The 18,823-nt window shown below is 48.6% G+C and overlaps 1 protein-coding gene across 2 annotated transcripts in view; it reads left to right on the top strand.

Annotated features, from left to right (window-relative positions):
- SAMD12 (sterile alpha motif domain containing 12) overlaps window positions 1–18,823 on the top strand; it is a 350,326-nt gene that overhangs the window by 98,958 nt on the left and 232,545 nt on the right. For both annotated transcript variants that reach the window (XM_083186726.1, XM_083186725.1), the window contains exon 3: window positions 1,207–1,336. In XM_083186726.1, the coding sequence (XP_083042852.1) occupies window positions 1,207–1,336 (130 nt within the window). The remainder of the gene's footprint in view (window positions 1–1,206; window positions 1,337–18,823) is intronic.

The raw sequence follows: 18,823 nt of genomic DNA, 5'->3' as shown, positions 1-18,823 counted from the left end.
TACTAATCAAAGCTACTAAGAAATTGGGGCATAAACAGGACTCTAAGAATAGCACACCATGCCAATTAAACAGGTCTTAAATAATAATCCATTCTTTAGACGTCAATTGCCCTTTATCCTATTCTCAATATGAGCGGACTTTGAAGCCTCTCTCCCGACTGCCCGGCCAGGGTTTGCCATGTGATGATAATGCTTTGCACTCTTCTATTTCCTTTGTGCAACCTACTTGTTGTTTGAAGTTCTTTTGTGTCCTTATTGTTTTCTGCTTTCACGCTGTTGCCATTTTTTTTATAGCTTGGTTTCCTCAACTATGAACATATTTTTCTCTGCAGATCCTCTGTGGCTCTGTGCCCAAAATAGAACCAGTGTCTTTCTAGCAGGGAGTCGTGAATCTTTGAATATATTTGAATACAGTTTACTCATGAACCTACAGTTAGCACCAAGGGAATATAGAATGTATTCAAATATTGCGCCTGATTCAGACATGTCCGCTAGGCTGCGTATGTTCTCTGCCTAGCGAACACGTAAACACCACCCTCCGGATGCCTGCCCCCACCGCGCAAATCCCCACATACGCCTACACATCCACTCGCATGCGGCTGCATGGGCGAATTATTTTTTTTTGCCCTTCGTCGATAAGTCAGTCTAGACTGGTTTTTGCCGTGGCCGGAGATGGCCGAATTCTGGGCAGGCGCTGATGTCAGGTGACGTCAGGAATCGACGCGCCGGCATGTGCAGGTGGAACGTCCTATGGTTTTATGGGCCCACCCCATTCCGACTCCTATCGAGTGTGAAACTCGCCTAAGCCGTTCGCTTCTGGGGTTTGTTCAGGCGTCAACCCCGACCATGAGGAACGGGGAGGAATCCGTCCCGTTACGAACCATCTGAATCGGCCTCATCTCGGAATTGTGTAGTGTTGTAGATAAAGAGTTATATTATTTATTCACTATACTAAGATTCCTCATTTCCATTTATTGCGTACACACCATACAGTATGAGATAAGAGTACGTATTGTATGTAGGATTTAGAATAATAAAGCTAATGACTTCTAACCCACGTCTGTTTTGAAGAAACAATAGCTGTAAACATGCGACACCCCTTGACAAACGCTTCCTGCTTGGATAATCGTTTTCGTTCCTTTGATATGCCGCTTTTATTGTTGACAATAGTTTGATTTTATTTCTTTCCTTTTTATTCTTTCTCAGGCCAATAGCGTCAAAGGAACCAAGCCAGTAGCGTTCTGGAGCCAGCATGACGTATGCAAGTGGCTGAAGAAGCATTGTCCCAATCAGCATCAGCTCTACAATGAGTCTTTCAAGGAGCACGACATAACTGGTAAGGTTATAATAAACTGATATAAGGATATCTATACCAGGTTGAACTAGATGGACGCAAGTCTTTTTTCAGCCTTACCTTCTATGTAACTATGTAAGGTCGCTGGGGATTTAATTACTTTTTTTACCCCCAGATATTTAAAATGCTCTTTTGGTATACTGTATATACTGTAGCTGGCAAAGCTTGCCCGTGCTCGTCTGTACCATGACTCTTTGTATGAGTCATAATAATAATGGACGATGGTGGATTTAGGCATTGATGGACAGATCTGATCATACAAAACATTATTGTTGGTCTAATTGTCAATGGCAGGGGTCAATTCAATTAACCGCGAGTTCCTTTGTGGAGTAAGTCAATGTTTTTGTTGTTCATAAACCTGATAGCGGTGAGATTGGGTTGGGAGGAAGGTTTGAGGTGCCATTGGCAGTGTTTCCTCACAGTTATGGTGGCGATTCGACCCCTTCGATGGTTAAATGAATTGAGCTTCTAGTGTTTAGTGGTAGCAAGACATAAAAAATTGACATTGTTACCATCAATTACTTTACTTTCCTAGAGCCCTACAGCCCAATTTTTTTTATGTAAAATCATCAGAACATTTGCTTTTAATCTCTTATATATTTAGCCAGATCTGTCACTCAACCCCTGTGGAGAACGTTCCTGTGTAGAACAGTTTCACTTTCATGTGTCTGACGTTCCACCCCCTTGACATCACCTCCCCCAGCCCAGCCAGGGCTACAGTACACGCCCACCATCCACCATTACTCCACAGCCACCATCCACCATTACTCCTGCACCCTCTGCCAGGACCCCCGCGACCCCCCTCCCGCGATTCGCGGGACCCCCCGCGACCCCCCCGCGACCCCCCCTCCCGCGATTAGCGGGACCCCCCTGACCCCCCCTCCCGCGAATCGCGGGACCCCCGCGCCCCCCCCCTCCCGCGATTCGCGGGACCCCCGCGACCCCCCCTCCCGCGAATCGCGGGACCCCCGCGCCCCCCCCCCTCCCGCGAATCGCGGGACCCCTGCGACCCCCCTCCCGCGATTCGCGGGACCCCCGCGACCACCCTCCCGCGATTCGCGGGACCCCCGCGACCACCCCGGTATCCGGACTATTGTTAGACAGCACTTACATCGACAGCCATTACATCGACACCATTAGTTTGACAGCTGGTTTTAGGTCGACATACCATTAGGTCGACATGTAGTTATGTCGACAGCTCAATAGGTCGACAGCTCATTAGGTCGACAGCTCATTAGGTCGACAGTGTCTATGTCGACAGTCAAAAGGTCGACATGGGTTTTTTCACTGTTTATAGAGCCGACATGTGCCGACAGGCGGTATTTCATGCCCTACTATCCACTAGGGCGTGGTGGGAGAATAAAATAGTGTGCCGAGCGCAGCGAGGCACCGTGCCCGAAGCATAGCGAGCGGCTGCGGTACACTTCAAACTGTGTCCATGTCGACTGTGTCGACATTTCGGCCAAAAAAAACTGAAAAAACCCATGTCGACCTTTTGACTGTCGACATAGACTATGTCGACCTAATGGCAGTGTTGACCTAAAAACATGTCGACCTAATGAGCTGTCGACCTAATGAGCTGTCGACATAATGACATGTCGACCTAATGGTATGTCGACCTAAAACCATGTCGACCTATTGAGCTGTCGAACTAATGGTGTCGATGTAATGGCTGTCGATGTAAGTGCTGTCTAATATCCGTCCCAGACCCGACCACCCCCTCCCGCGATTCGCTGGACCTCCGCGACCACCCCCTCCCGCGAAACGTGGGACCCCCGCGACCCTCCCGCAAATCGCGGGACCCCAGCGACCCCTCCCTCCCGCGATTCGCAGGACCCCTGCATCCTCCCCTCCCGCGATTCGCCGGACCCCTGCGACCCCCCCTCCTGGCATTAAAAGGGCCCCCCGCGACCCCCCCTCCCGCGATTCACTGCACCCCCCCCTACTGTGATTTGCGCCCCCCCTCCCGCAATTCGTGCCGCCCCCTCCCACGATTCACGGAACACCCCGTAGCGCCCCCCTCCCGCGATTTGCGGGCCCTCTTGGCACTTCTCGCGATTTGCGACCGCCCCCTAATTCACACATTCGGGGACCCCACCTCCCGCGATTCATGCCCCCCTCACGCAATTCACGGCACCCCCCACACCCCCCTTCCTGCGATTCAGAACCCCCCACGACCCCCCCTCCCGCGATTCATGCCCCCTCCCGCGATTCACGGACCCCCGCACCACCCCCCTGCGCCCACCCTCCCTTGATTCACGCCCCCCTCATGCAATTCACGGCAACCCCCAACACCCCCCCTCCTGCGATTCGCAGCCCCCCCACGACCCCCCCCCCCTCCTGCGATTCATGACCCCTCCCGTGATTCACGGACCCCCGCACCACCCCCCCTTGACTCACGGCACCCCACGCGCCCCTCCCGCAATTCACGGACCTCCGCAACCCCCCCTCCCGCAATTCACTAACCCCGACAACCCCCCTCCCGCAATTTGCGGACCCCCCTTCCCACGATTCAAGCCCCCCCACGCCCCTGCCCACGATTTGCGGACCCCCGCCCCCTCCCGCTAACCGCGGATCCCAGGGGCGGATTTAGGGATGAGGGCGCCCCTAGGCACAACAGTAATGTTTACTAAGTAGGACAGTTTATAGGGGCAGTATCTGCATGTCCTATCCATTTACACTCTATTTAAGATGGAATATAGTACAGTGGATATTTTGCAGTTATTGGTACATTTTGGGCTGACAGTACTATCACAGGCATCCAAGTGCCGCCCCCAAACATGTGCCGCCTCTAGGCCGGTGCCTCACGTGCCTAATGGGAAATTCGGCTCTGGCGGATCCCCACCCACCACCCCCCCTCCCGCAATTTGCAGACCCCCCAGACCCCCTTCCGGCAATTCCACCCCCCAGCGGACCACCGCGGCCCCCGCTCCCGCATTTCACGTACCCCCGTGACAATGGGGGATCCTGTACCACCACAAGCAGGTACCGCCCCTAGGTGGGAAATCCGGCCCTGGCTGCCACACTGCAGGTTTCCCCACTGCCCTCTGCACCAGCTCCACAACTTTTATCAATGTCTTGCCCACATACCACTATTATACAGCCTCCTGCTCTCATGCACGCTCACTCCCTCCCAGTGGGAGGAGACGCTCACCCACTGCCGGGAGCTGCATACTGTCCCCCACCCTCCTCCAGTTCTAGGGATGCCCATCGACCATCAATGATTTTCAAATAATCGATGGTTTATGGCCGATGTTGAATACTTTTGCCATCAATGTGGGAGGACACTGCCCTGCCTCCTGTTCTCCTGCCCCGTAACTTCCGCCAGTGGAGACCCGCTCACCCTGTGTTGCCCACATTCCCCTATCATGCTTTACCGCCCAGCCTCCTGCTCTCATGCACCCTAACTCCCACCCAGTCGGAGGAGACACTGACTCCTGTATTTCTGTGCTGCCACGCTGGACCCTCACCCACTGGCAGAAGCTGCACAGTGTCCACCATCCTCTTTAGTCCCCCGTATGCCCACACACCCCTATCACTACCCAGCTTCCTGCTCTCCTGAACCGTAACTTCCACCACTGGGTAATCGCTGACGCTGTGTTGCCCACATACCCCTATCATGCCTCATATCCCAGCCTCCTGCTCTCATGCACCCTAACTCCCACCCAGTAGGAGGAGACACTGACTCAGGGCCACCGTCCGGTACTCCTGTGCTGCCACGCTGGACCCTCACCCACTGCCAGAAGCTGCAATACAGGGCATCTTTCATACAATTCTAACCATATTTCTAACAATACAAATGTTCACAAATTAAGGGGCGTAGCCCCTTACGCCGGTGTGAAGAGCGCCCGTAGGGCGCGATGAATCACCTAGTCTTCATATATTGTACAAGAAAAGCTGGCTTGGTTTGGTAGATCTTATTGAAATGTCACAGGTGTTTCGTTTAATCTACAGTATATTTGCGATATACCAAATCAGTCCTTGAGATCTACCAACAGTCGGGCCCCACACATCAGCAATCACAATTAATGGATTTCCAGATCCAGGGATTTTTTGGCCAGATAAATGGATTGTACAATCTATTGGACTTGCCCACACATTACAGATTTATTTCAGTAATCGGCAGATTTTTCCATCTAAAAGATTGCATCTTCATATCTGGAAATTGCCCAATCGATTGCTGTTCATAATGTAAATAGATGAAGAAGACGAATTGGGAATGCCCACACATCTAAAAAAGATCTGCAGATAATACCAGATTATTAAACATGTTTAAAAACCTGATTAAGCAATCGATTGGCGATTTTGATTGGGATTGCCAAAAGGGGGAGCCCACACATCTAAAATTAATTGTGGCAATCATCTCCATATCTGAAAATTGTCACAATTAATTGCTGATGTATGGGGCCCTTAAGTTTCCCAGACTACCTACCTGGTGCACAGGTGCAGTCATTAGTTACTGTCACGTGTCCCAGACCACCTAACTGGTGCACAAGTACAGTCATTACTAACTGTCACATTTCCCAGACTACCTAGCAGTTGCACAGGTGCAGTCATTCCTAACTGTAACATTCCCAGACCACCTAGCTGGTGCATAGGTGCAGTTATTACTCACTATCACATTTCCCTGGCTACCTAGTTGGTGCACAAGTGCAGTCATTACTAACTGTCACATTTCCTAGACTACCTAGCTGGTGCACAGGTGCAGTCATTACTAACTGTCACATTTCCTAGACTACCTAGCTGGTGCACAGGTGCAGTCATTACTAACCCTGATTTCTTGATTGTGTCATTGGGGACCATTACTTCATGTTGCGCTATAATCTTAACGCGTTCCACCGCCGTCCTGCTACCTGACCTCATTTTATAGCCTCTGATGAAATTCCATGAAGCTGCAGCAGGAGGGTGGGGTAGGACGGACACATTAGTAATGATTACAGAGATTGTGGCGTCAGATTATCAAACTGCTTCCACCGTAACCCTGCAGCCGTTTTAGAGTGACAATATCTAAACACGTTTCTATTTCGATACGACACAAGTGAAGGCTCCAGGCAGCTGTTTCTCATGGAGCATCAGAATGGGGTAGGAGCGGGTAAATCATATTAAGCAATTAAGTGCTAATTTGAACTTTTAACGGCAACATTTTGCAGTAGTGCTGCATTAATACATTTTTATCGGAGGGTTGGGGGATTTGTATTGTTTTTTTTAACAACATGCATTACTAATTTCACATTTCTAGAATTTTTTGCAATTTATCAATTTTATTTCAAATTGGAGAATTTAATTTGTAACTGTTATAGCCAAAAAGTTGAAGCAGTTTAAGAACAATAATCCACAGCTGGGAACTCACTCAGACGATATCGGCCCAATTTACCGTTTCCATCCGAATAGGAATGAAAAATCGGGCATATCACTCAGTATGAATGTCCTGTTTGCTTGCGCCCGCGGTCGCTATTGCCAGTGCAACGGTTGACCCTGCAGCATGGCCAACCAGGCGATAACCTGTGCAATGAAGAAAGGAGCACTACTGTATGTTAATCTATTTTTGCAATCATGCAGCGCCGTACGCAAACGATGCAATCGCAATAGGCGTTTTTTGGCACTGATTATCTTTGGCCCTTGTTAGCATCTAATCGCAATTATATATGGCAAATTATGGCAAGAGGAGTAGGCAGAACAACTGCACCTGAATGACCCTCCGCGTGTAACCAGAATCCAATATATCAGCCTTCCGGGCTTACAAGAGAACTTATAAATCGTTACGTAGCAAGGTAGCAATTTTGTTTCGCCTGTACCTCTTGTATTGTTAATTTGAATAAATGGCAAACTATAGTATGGTGATTGTGGATACCTCGAAAGACAACATTTTTAGGTACTTGTTTCCTAGCACGGCCACAATCTGGAGTAATCGTGTCCCTTACTTAAGGGACACGATTACCCCCGATGGACCCGATTTCTTTTGAAATCAGGTCCATTTTGCCGGCTAGGATACAATATCGGGGGCATCGCGTCGGTCGGGACCATTAACATTGGTCCCGACGCGACCGACGCGATGCCCCCGATATTTCCATAGGCTTCAATGTTAAAAAATATTTTAACATTGAAATCTTGTCGGGAAAGTTAAAATATCGGGGGCATCGCGTCGGTTGGGACCATTAACATTGGTCCCGACGCGATGCGACGCGATGCCCCCGATTTTTTCATAGGCTTGAATGTTAAAATATTTTTTAACATTGAAATGGTGAAAAATTGTGAAAAAATGTGAAATGGGCCAATATGACCCATTTCACATTATAGATGTCCCCGTCGTCACCCCACGATAGACGCCAACCCGAAGCGTGGCGAGCGCAGCGAGCCCGCGAGGGGCGGCGGTACGCGTCCTCCGACCTTTTCATGCCCTACTATCCACTAGGGCGTGGAGTGAGAATATAATAGTGTGGCGAGCGCAGCGAGCCACCGAGCCCGAAGCGTGGCGAGCGCAGCGAGCCCCGCGAGGGGACGCGGATACCTTCACAGTTATACGCGTCCCCTTGCGGGCTTCACAGGTGTCCATGGCGACGCGGACACCTGTGAAGCCCGCGAAGGGACGCGTTTACCTGTGAAGGTATCCGAGTCCCCTCGCGGGGCTCGCTGCGCTCGCCACGCTTCGGGCTCGGTGGCTCGCTGCGCTCGCCACACTATTCTATTCTCACTCCACGCCCTAGTGGATAGTAGGGCATGAAAAGGTCGGAGGACGCGTACCGCCGCCCCTCGCGGGCTCGCTGCGCTCGCCACGCTTCGGGTTGTCGTCTATCGTGGGCTGGAGTTTACGCGCTTACATTTGGGGGGGTTTGGAATTTTTTTCATTTAATCCAATGTAAAATTGGGTCCCAGGGACCCAATTTACATTGGATTCAATGAAAAAAATCGGGTCCAAAATCGGTCGGTCGCGTCGATCGCATCGCATGCGACCAAATCGCATGCGATGCGATCGACCCGATTTTTCCGACACGACCACCCCGATCTAAATCGGTGTGGCCGTGCTAGGAAACAAGTACCCATTTTTATTTTTGGGGGGGTATTTAAGATGTAAATAATGCCTGATTGACTATCCAATGATAAGTTGTGAAGAATCTCCCCTACAATTTCCTTGTTCACATTACAGTTAATTATTGATTTATTATTAAAAAAACTAAAATCTTAATTAAATGTTCAGTATTAAAAAAAATAAAAAATTAAATAAACATTTGTCCAACATTATGTAAGTTGAACTCTTCAGAGCTTTTTCTTGTTTGCAAGATACCGCTTTGTAAAACAAAAAGAAAAAACAGAATAAACTTTTTGCCTGGGAACAATACGCCGTCTGACCTTGACTGTGACACCTTTGAATTATTGTTTTATTATTTTTTTTAATAGCGCCAGTCACCTTGCAGCATGTTACGGATAAAAAGTATAGTCTTTGTAAGAGACGGTAACTTATATTTCCAGCGCACGGCTAAAGAGAATACAAAGTGAAGGAAAAATAGAAACCAGAAGAAAATAAGTTTTAGAACGATGGTAAACTACAGCCATGGGAATAAGTGTATATGTGGCCCATTCTCTGAGAAAATCAAACCTGAGTTTATATGGTAAAAGATGGTTATCAAACGCCCACTGACTGATGACCGCTTCCGCGCCAAATTCATATGAATGATCACTAGATCAAAAATACTAATCAGTGGAGCCATTTGACTTAACGCGAGTCTACTTGGGAGAACGTCTGCAACGCCCAGTCCCTGATCCAGTGGAGCTTACAATCTATATTCCCTACCACATATACACGCGCACACAAACATTCTAGGGTTCATTTGTTGGGAGCCAATTAGCCTACCTGTATATTATTGGATTGTGGGAGGAAACCGGAGTACCCGGAGGAAACCCACACAAACACGGGGAGAATATACAAACTCCGCACTGTAGGGAATTCGATTCTGTCTATCATTTCTCTATTGCACCCTAAAAAATGATTGACAGAATCTGATTGCATTAGGGAATATCCCCTCATTTCATTTTTAGAACCTATAGCCCATAGACTTTGCCTTGATAAATAATCCTGTTTGTGGCTGGGGTATAAACATCATGTAATATTTTTAGTGGACACTTTGACATTTTTATTTCCCAGACACTGCCGTCAGTGTGATATAGGAAGTGCTTACAATAGGTTTGTCCTTGTGTTTCTAATCTAGGAGAAAGATTGGCAATTTATCTGGGGGAGTCTTCCCGGTGCAGTGTTTTATATCCTCTCTGACCTTCCGTTCACCTGTCCACGGTGCTTTTTACGCTAGGTCAGCATGTCCGATCTGTTCATTATTACAGCCCTGTAATTATAGATCCGCATTACGTTAATGACTGGGTGCAAGACGAAGATGCTGGGTTCGGTAGCTTATTACCATGTATTGTCAGCAAACTGATGCTGTTTGGATAACATTTTATTAATCGAATTGTTTTAGTCTTTAAGGGGCCCATTTATCTCTAAATCATTCTTGTCTACCCTCCCAAAATGGCTGTTATGCTCCTGAATATTGGGTCCACCTCCTGGTCTCCCCCCCCCCCTCCCGGAAGGGTGGACAAACCTCTTGCATGTCAATGGACCTCTCCTACTGCCTCCACCCGCAACATATACCTCCACCGGTGGAATGCCACAATACGCGGCTCTTCAGGGAGGAGGTGGAGCTACAATGACACAATTTTTTTATTTTAGCCCCTCCTCGAAGGGCCGTGAATCGCAGCATTGATTGCATCAAGCTCCGCCCCCCGGAAGGCCTTATGAGAAATAAGTTGGTAAGTATGCATTCAATTTCAGCAGCTTATTCCCCCAAAACGCCTGTATTCAGGGGGTAAGCGCAAATATTTAGTATAACCATAATGTATCACTGAGGGGCAGCAGCAGATATCGATGACCCCATCATTCCCGACTGCAGCCACCAATGGGGGATTCAATGTTGCCATGTTAACGAAGCTCGGAAATGCAAAGCTCGGTCCCCGCAGCTAACGCCATGGGCAGGAGTCCGGCATCCACTCTGAGCAGGGCCATCTTATCAGCATTGTAGGCCCTAGGGTAAGCAATGTACTTGGCATCCTTCCACAGCTATTCATGGAGAAAATCTGGTCCCATGCTATCTCTCCACTTGGTTCCATACAGTGAATGGCTGTCAGCACTCTAATTGGTGGACAGCTCCAGCTACCCACCAATAGGCATGCTGACAGCTATTCCCTGTCTGACTGCAGGCTGGGATACAGGTAATAAATGACAGACTCTGATTGGTGGATAGCTCCAGCCATCCACCAATCACCCATTCCCTGTCTGGCTGCAGGCTAGGATACACGTAATAAATCACAGACTCTGATTGGTAGAAAGATCCAGCCATCCACCAATCAACCATTCACTGTCTGGCTACAGGCTGGGAAGCAGGAAGAGAATGCTGCCAGGTATCTTTCCCTGCTGCCTCCCAAGAAGCTCAGGGGGCAGATTCCTATAACTCAATCTGCCCCAGCTTGAAGGCCCCTACATTTGAGGGGCCCTTGGACAGCTGCCCATTGAGCACATACGTTAAGATGGTCCTGACTCTGAGCAGCTATCGGAGAACCAGTGTAGCTGCGGGTGCTCTTTGACAAATGCCCGCACTATAATCACATATGGCGTTATTGGGCACTAATATCGCACCCACATACTGTATCAATGAATACAGTATGTGATTATTGATAAATGGGCTCCAGAGGGTTTTATGTCGTAGCCTGCAAGTTGCATTCATGAAGCACTGATGGGAAGACAGCCGGTAGATTTAAAGCACCCATAGCCATTTAACTCTTGCTTTTGCCTTTTAAATGATACTGGCCAACATGGTCCATCGTACCTCCCGACAGTGGACATAGCTAATGAGGACGCTGCTCAGAAACAGGAGCACCTGTGTGGTGATATTGCAGAGGGCATGCCTATTGTCCCAAAGTCATAGGTCTCCACTCCTGCCCCCTGTCATCTGTGGCACTGACATAGCTCCCGAGTGTGGGGACAAATGTGCGATCTATGGGAAGACACCGCAGTCCCACCAAAATCTACACAGTTGGAAGATTTGGTTCATTGTATAGACGTGTGGTAATAATGTGCGATTGGGGTCAGGGTGGAACCATAATATCCAGCTGCAGCCATTGTCCACGCTCCACCGTCATTGGCAGATCTTGGACAGACCCTAGAGACTGTGGTGCATCGGAGGAGCGTAGGATAAAAGTGTGGGCTAAGGGCGACCCAATGGGGTTTACCTACTTAGATGGGATGTTGCTATGGGCAACCAATCAGATTCTATCTATTATCGTCTAGAAGGTCCTTAATATATAAGTGGATTCTGATTGGTTGCTATGGGCAGTGAATCGGTGAAATTGATCCAGGTGACCGGCATACTGTAGTGGAGATCCTTATTAAAGCAGTGCAGAGCGCACCATCAGCAGGTAGACCGTCATGACTCTCTCTTGGGCAACAGATTGAGGGGCAGTTTCTCAAATCTTGGAGAGCGATAAAGTACCACCAGTCTACTTCTGTCATGTTACAGACAGTTTGAAAAATGACAGCCGTTGATTGGTTGGTACTTTAAAGTACCAACCAATCAGCGGCTGTCATTTTTCAAACTGCCTGTAACATGACAGTTAGAAGTAGACTGATTGGTTGGTACTTTATCTCTCTCAAGTCCCCCCCCCCCTTCAATTTTCCCACATTGTCTCATAGTCACCCTTCCAGAGTTTGGGGGTTATTCTGGTTCATTCGCACGGATTGTGAGTGACCTAGATCCCGCCTCGTGAATGGTGGCACGCTGGCCCACCATTTGCAAGGCGCGTACGTTCACAATGGCTGCGAATGGATGTTTATATATGACTGCCTTACAGCGGAAGGCTGACAAGATCACCAGTAGCAACGAGCTTGTGTCGACACCCTCAGTGTGTCGACATGCATTGGGGACACCACTGAGGGTGGACATAGCTTAAATCAACATGCCTTAGGTCAACATGGATGTAAATTTGACACAAGCATTAGGTCGACAGTCAAAATGTCAACATGAGTTTCCACTTTTTTTTTTTTTGAGCCGACATGTGCCGACAGGCGGTATTTCATGCCCTACCATCCACTAGGGCGTGGTGGGAGAATAGACTAGTGTGCCCAGCATAGCGAGGCACCGTGCCTGAAGCATGATGAGCGGATGCAGTGCACCGATACGGTGCCCATGTTGACTATGTCGACATTCGGCATAATTGAATTGAAATACCCATGTTGACCTTTTGACTGTCGAACTAATGCTTGTGTTGACCTTCCATCCACCTATTTGAGGTGTCAACCTAAGCCAAGTCAACCCAACGCATTTTGACCTTTGGTTGGTCGACCCAATGACCCATTCCCAGCACAGACTTATATTAGTGGTGAAGATAACGCCCCACTGTTGGCCTAGTTGCCAGCTGCACCAGCATTCAAGACAATGCACGAATCCACTAAAATATGATGTTTTTACTAATAAGCAGCATTTTCTGTCGACGTGGCTGCCTCCGCCGTCGTCACCAGATCTTCACTCAGGGAATGATTTAAATGCTGCAGATGTTCAGGATGTTGGGTTTGGGAGGAACACAGTTTTGGGCCTGATACTTGTTACTAAATAAAAGAAGAGAAACCGCTGGAAATTGTATCTGGGGAGGACTGCCAAGGGAAAGCTGGAACACAACCAGGCTTCGCAGAGTTCCAGACTATTATGTAAAGTGACATAATGAGTAAATTATTATTATCGCCAGAGCTGAAGTAGGAATAATCGACAAGAGGGACAATGAGATTGGAATGTCTAGGATGCTGGCTACAAAATGTAATGCGCTTTATGGAAATAGAATAAGGGGGCGCGGTGGGTGTTTCTGGCCTCGGCGGACGCAGTCTGCGGCTGGCGTAAGTGCAGGGGCTTAGATGCCATTAACAGCTTCACTACCCACTAGGGAAATATGTGCAGGATATGATCCCTGGCTCTTGTCCTGCGGCCTCCTATAGGCACCTGGGTGCTGCCGCTCCTGTAATGCAAAATCCAGTTTAGACGGTCTTTTACCACCATTCCTTTGAAATTCCTTCCAAATGTAGCTGCCATCAAATCAAGACCCTCTTGTGTCCGCAGCATGTGTGATCAGAAAGGTGGTGTGTCCTCAGATGGGTTGGGATCATTTGGTCTACAACATGATGGTCGACATGGGTCTAGATTGACATGGTTCTAGGTCGACAGGTCATTAGTTCGACAATGTCTAGGTTGACAGTCAAAAGGTCGACATGGTGTTTTTCACTGTTTATTGACCTGAATGTCAACACAGTCGACATGGACACAGTTTAAAGTGCACCGCATCCGATCGGTATGCTTCGGGCACACTATTTTATTCTCCAACCATGCCCTAGTGGATGGTAGGGCATGAAATACCGCCTGTCAGCACATGTCGGCTCAAAATACAGTGAAAAACCCCATGTCGACCGTTTCACCGTCTACCTAGACGCTGTTGAACGAATGACCTGTCGAACTAACAACCCGTTGAACTAATGGCCTTTCAACCTAGAACCATGTCGACCTTTTCCTATGTCGACCTAGGCCCAAGTCGACTTTTTCCCCATGTCAACCTAATGGTGTCGACCTAATGACTGACTACCATCATGCTGTAGACCCAATTACCGCATCTTCCTCAGTTCTCGTAGTCTCGCAGCACAACGTTGTTTATGTAACTTTAGGGTGGGCCCAGCGCACCCCCGGGCCCTCTGGCCCACCTCACCGCACTGTTCATATTCAGGGATCTCCCGCAGCAGTGATCAAAGGCTCCTCCCATTCAATCAAGATAACAATTTGACATTGATGGGGGGGAGGGACCATTCAATGGTCGAGAACTATGTGGTCATGTGATGTTAGCTGTCCGCCCCGTGTACGCTTCAACCCGCCTGCGTTCGCATGGAGGCGCCCAGCATTTTTCTGGGCGCACCCATCTTTTTTTTTTTGTGGGCACGCTCAGGAAACATTGGGGCATCCCCCTGCACCAGCTCCCTGTCCACCCGTCCACCCCCCTCTGTGCTAATGCCTCGGCGACTGTGATAGTCGCCGAATGCGTGCGCGCAGCCACCCTGCACATGCCTATATATCGCCAATACGCAAGCGCAGAGTCGCACCATCGGTCCTCGCCGACTGCCCATACATTTATATGGACGGAAATGGGTGGATACAGTAGTGGTAAAGGGGACGGACTGCTGAATTAGGAGGAGGACCAAGGTCACAGTTAGAGTGGACTGTCACCCAATGTGTGCAGGCTTCTATTTATTAATGACGATGCCATGCAGCTGACACACTGTAAGCGATATACACCATCGTACGGTAATCTGTTCCCGATATTACCTAGAAATGAGCTGCTCTCCCACACAGCAGCTAATCTGTATGTATGTAATCAATGAACTTAGATTGCTTTAAAGACCAAACCAGCCTGTTACATTGTCACCATTTATTACCGATCCTCTGAGCTGCTTCCTTTGTTGCTCGTTGCTCTTTAATCTTCTAAATGTAGATGTTGTAAGATCTGTCATCACCTCGGGGCTGTAGCGTTACATAATCTTCCGCTGATGGTGATATTTACCAGTTACCTCTGTGCCCGGTAGGCAGATGTATGCGTTCTACCTGTCACATGTAATGACTGGGATTCATCTGTCCTTGGCAGGTGACATCGGATCATGTGTTTTATGTCTGCGGCTTCCTTTGTTTTCTCAATTAGAGCGATTCCAACAAGTTTTTTTACTAATCTTTTTATTAAAGATTTTAAGGATGAAATTGCAGAAATTAAGTGAGGCAGACGGTAAAGCTTTCTGGTAATATCAGTGGTATTGGGGGGAGCGAGACAATGGTAAACGTAAAGGTGTCTTATCATGTAACGCTGCTATAGAGAAAATAATACACAATGGGCCTGATTCGGACTTAACAATACAATACTTCGTACAATAAGCCAATAGCATCAAAACAACATGCAGTGTACAGACAGTATGGGCATGCTGATTTCTGGCACCAAGCAGGGCTGGATTAACAATGGCCTGATGGAGCTACAGCTCCAGGCCCACGCTCCAAGTAGCTGAGGGTCAGGGCTTTCCAATGAGCCCAGCCCCGTGTCACTAGCCCCCCGGGAACTGGACATACCACCAGGCAAAGCTGGAACGTTTTCCCCATAGGATAACATTGGACCCACTAATTCCACGACGGCCAGTTCCCCCTCCGGCATCACAGAAGCTCTAGGTTGATCTCAGTCGAACCCAAATTGCTGAGCCTTCAATCTGATACCAGGCTGGTCCATATGGGTTCATTGGTTCCAGAGATATTGCGGGTAAACAGATTTTTTCATTTCTAAAATGTAATTTCATGGCTGTTCATGTTGTTTGAGGACAGATTTCTTTGGAACCAAACGGCCCAGTTTCACGAGACCAAAATCATTCGAAGCCTACATGTAAATGGGTCAGTTGGTTCCGAAAATATAGCTTGTTGTTTAAAGGGGGGGGGGGGGGGGGGGGTTTTTTCTCTCTCCTCACACCAGAAAATGCAGGGACTAGGCTGCTGTAAAAGGGGCCAGCCCAAGAACGTCCCTGCATGATCCTGGGACCATATTCCTGGGTAAGTCCCTGCATTTTCTGGTGTGAAGGGGGTATTATTTCAAATAGTCAGGACCTGCAGTGCTCTGAATACAGCCGGGCAGCCCCTTGCTCTCTGCCCAGCTGTCAATGGCTGTCATTTGTGCCCGGCGGTGGCTGTCCCCCAGTTACCGCAAGCATGTATTCCCCCTTGGCAATGAGCATGTAATCCCACATGGCAATGAGCATGGAAACTCTGGCAATGAGCATCCAACCCCTTGCAATGAGCATGTAGGTAAGCGGCACTTATGTAGCATAATTTGGTACTTGTTTCCTAGCACGGCGCTCCACGATATTCAGTCGTATGGCATCTTATGCATTGTATCGCATCGCATGCCATATACCCGCATGCGATGCGATTTTAAATTATATGAGCACCCTAATGGTTTTTTTCAATGTTAAATGGCCCCCCTATACGATTTATAATTGTATAATCACCCTAATGGGTGCTTACAATGTTAAATGCACCCCCACGCCACCCCCACTATCAACGCCAACCCGAAGCGTAGCGATCCCGCGCGGGGGGCGGTACGCATCCTCTGACCTTTTCATACAACCACTATCCATGTCGGCCTGGAGTTGACTTTATACGGAAGCGTGGCAAAGCGTGGCGAGCGCACGCGTATTACTTTACATGTACTCCGAATCCCCTCGTGGGGCTCGCCACGCTTCGGGCTCGGTGGCTCGCTGCGCTCGCCACACTATCGCCACACTATCTAATATCAACTCCACGCCAATGTGGATGGTGTGGTATGAAAAGGTCGGTGGACATGTACCGCTGCCCCTCGCGGGCTCGCTGCGCTCGCCACGCTTCGGGTTGGCGTTGATAGTGGGGGTGGCGTGGGGGTTCTTTTAACATTGTAAGCACCCATGGATTCGGTATGAAATCCCGACGGTCAAAATCCCGACGGTCATAATACCGACAGCAATTGACAGAAAGTCAAAATCCCGACATGGTCAAAATCCCGACATTTAAAATCCCGACATGGTCAAAATACATACATGGTCAAGAAACAGTGAAAAACCCATGTCGACCTCGCGACCTGTCGCCCGAAAGTCATGTTGACTTTTTCACCTGTCTACATTCTATGTGTCGGTATTTTGAACTTGTCGGGATTTTAAATGTCGGTATTTTGACCTTGTCGGTATTTTGACCATGTCGGGATTTTAAATGTCGGGATTTTGACCATGTCGGGATTTTGACTTTCTGTCAATTGCTGTCGGTATTTTGACCGTCGGGATTTTGACCGTCGGGATTTTGACTGCATCCCGCACCCATTATGGTGCTTATACAATTAATAATCTTATAGGGGGAACATTTAACATTGAAAAAACCCATTGGGGTGCTTAGACAATTTTAAATCATATACAATTGTATATGGCATACAATGCGATGGTATCCAATTTAAAATTGTATAACATCGGCTGACATCGCGCAACATCGCATCGCATACCATTGGGCGCCATGCTAGGAAACAAGTACCCATAGTTTTTAATAGCCATTATGGTATTTGGCATAATAAGTAATGGACATTATGGTGTGAGGGTTAACATGTAATGGGTACTATGGTGTAAATTTTTAATGGCGCCTTTGGCGCGCAATGCCCTTGTTTATGAAGCATATTGTGCATTATTGCTCAATCTGTTTGGTATAGTGTGTATTTTGGCTCTATCCATGTGGCACAATGTGAATTTTGCCTTAATCTGTGTGGCATAACGTGAATTTTGACTCAATTCGTGTGCCATAGTGTGAATTTTGGCTCAGTCGGTGTGAATTTTGGTTCATTCCATGTGCCATAATGTGTAAGAGGCAAGTAGGTACTCTTTACCTAGCACGGCGCCCATCGCGGCCATCGCATGCACTAAAAAAACGTGTGCGACGCGATGCCCGCAATGCCCGCGATTTCCCATAGGGATCAATGTTAAAAGTGTGATTGGACGCGATTTTACTGTTCAATGCCTCAATGCCCGCGATTTTTCCATAGGAAACAATGTTAAATGGGCCACAGAGCCCTAATAGTCCCCCTGAAGTCTGAAATGGCCCCCACAATTGTTAATGCCACCCCACGATCAACGTGACCCCGAAGCGTGGCGAGCGCAGCGAGCCCGCGAGGGGCGGCGGTACGCGTCCTCCGACCTTTTCATACCCCCACTATCCACGTCGGCGTGGAGCTCAGAATAGAATAGTGTGGCGAGCGCAGCGAGCCACCGAGCCCGAAGCGTGGCGAGCGGACGCGGATACCTGTGAAGCCCGCGAAGGGACGAGTTTACCTATTCTATTCTCAACTCCACGCCGACGTGGATAGTGGGGGTATGAAAAGGTCGGAGGACGCGTACCGCCGCCCCTCGCGGGCTCGCTGCGCTCGCCAAGCTTCGGGTTCACGTTGATCGTGGGGTGGCGTTAACAATTGTGGGGGCCATTTCAGACTTCAGGGGGACTATTAGGGCTCTGTGGCCCATTTAACATTGTTTCCTATGGAAAAATCATGGGCATTGAGGCATTGAACAGTAAAATCGCGTCCAATCACACTTTTAACATTGATCCCTATGGGAAATCGCGGGCATCGCGTCGCACCCGTTTTTTTAGTGCATGCGATGGCCGCGATGCCCGCGATTTTTTACCCCCGATGACCGCGATGGACATCGTGGGCGCCATGCTAGGTAAAGAGTACCGGCAAGTACAGTATAAGGGGGTTACTATTGTGTTGTATGATTTGTATAAGGGGTATATGGTGTGGTAAACTTAGGTGACCACATAAAATGTGCTGAAATGTCTACCAAGTTTTGGCTTTCAGTATTTT

The sequence above is a fragment of the Crinia signifera genome, chromosome 5 (genome assembly GCF_055691185.1).
Source record: "Crinia signifera chromosome 5, ASM5569118v1, whole genome shotgun sequence".
Classification (NCBI taxonomy): Eukaryota; Metazoa; Chordata; class Amphibia; order Anura; family Myobatrachidae; genus Crinia; species Crinia signifera.
This window is presented reverse-complemented; position numbering and strand designations above follow the sequence as displayed.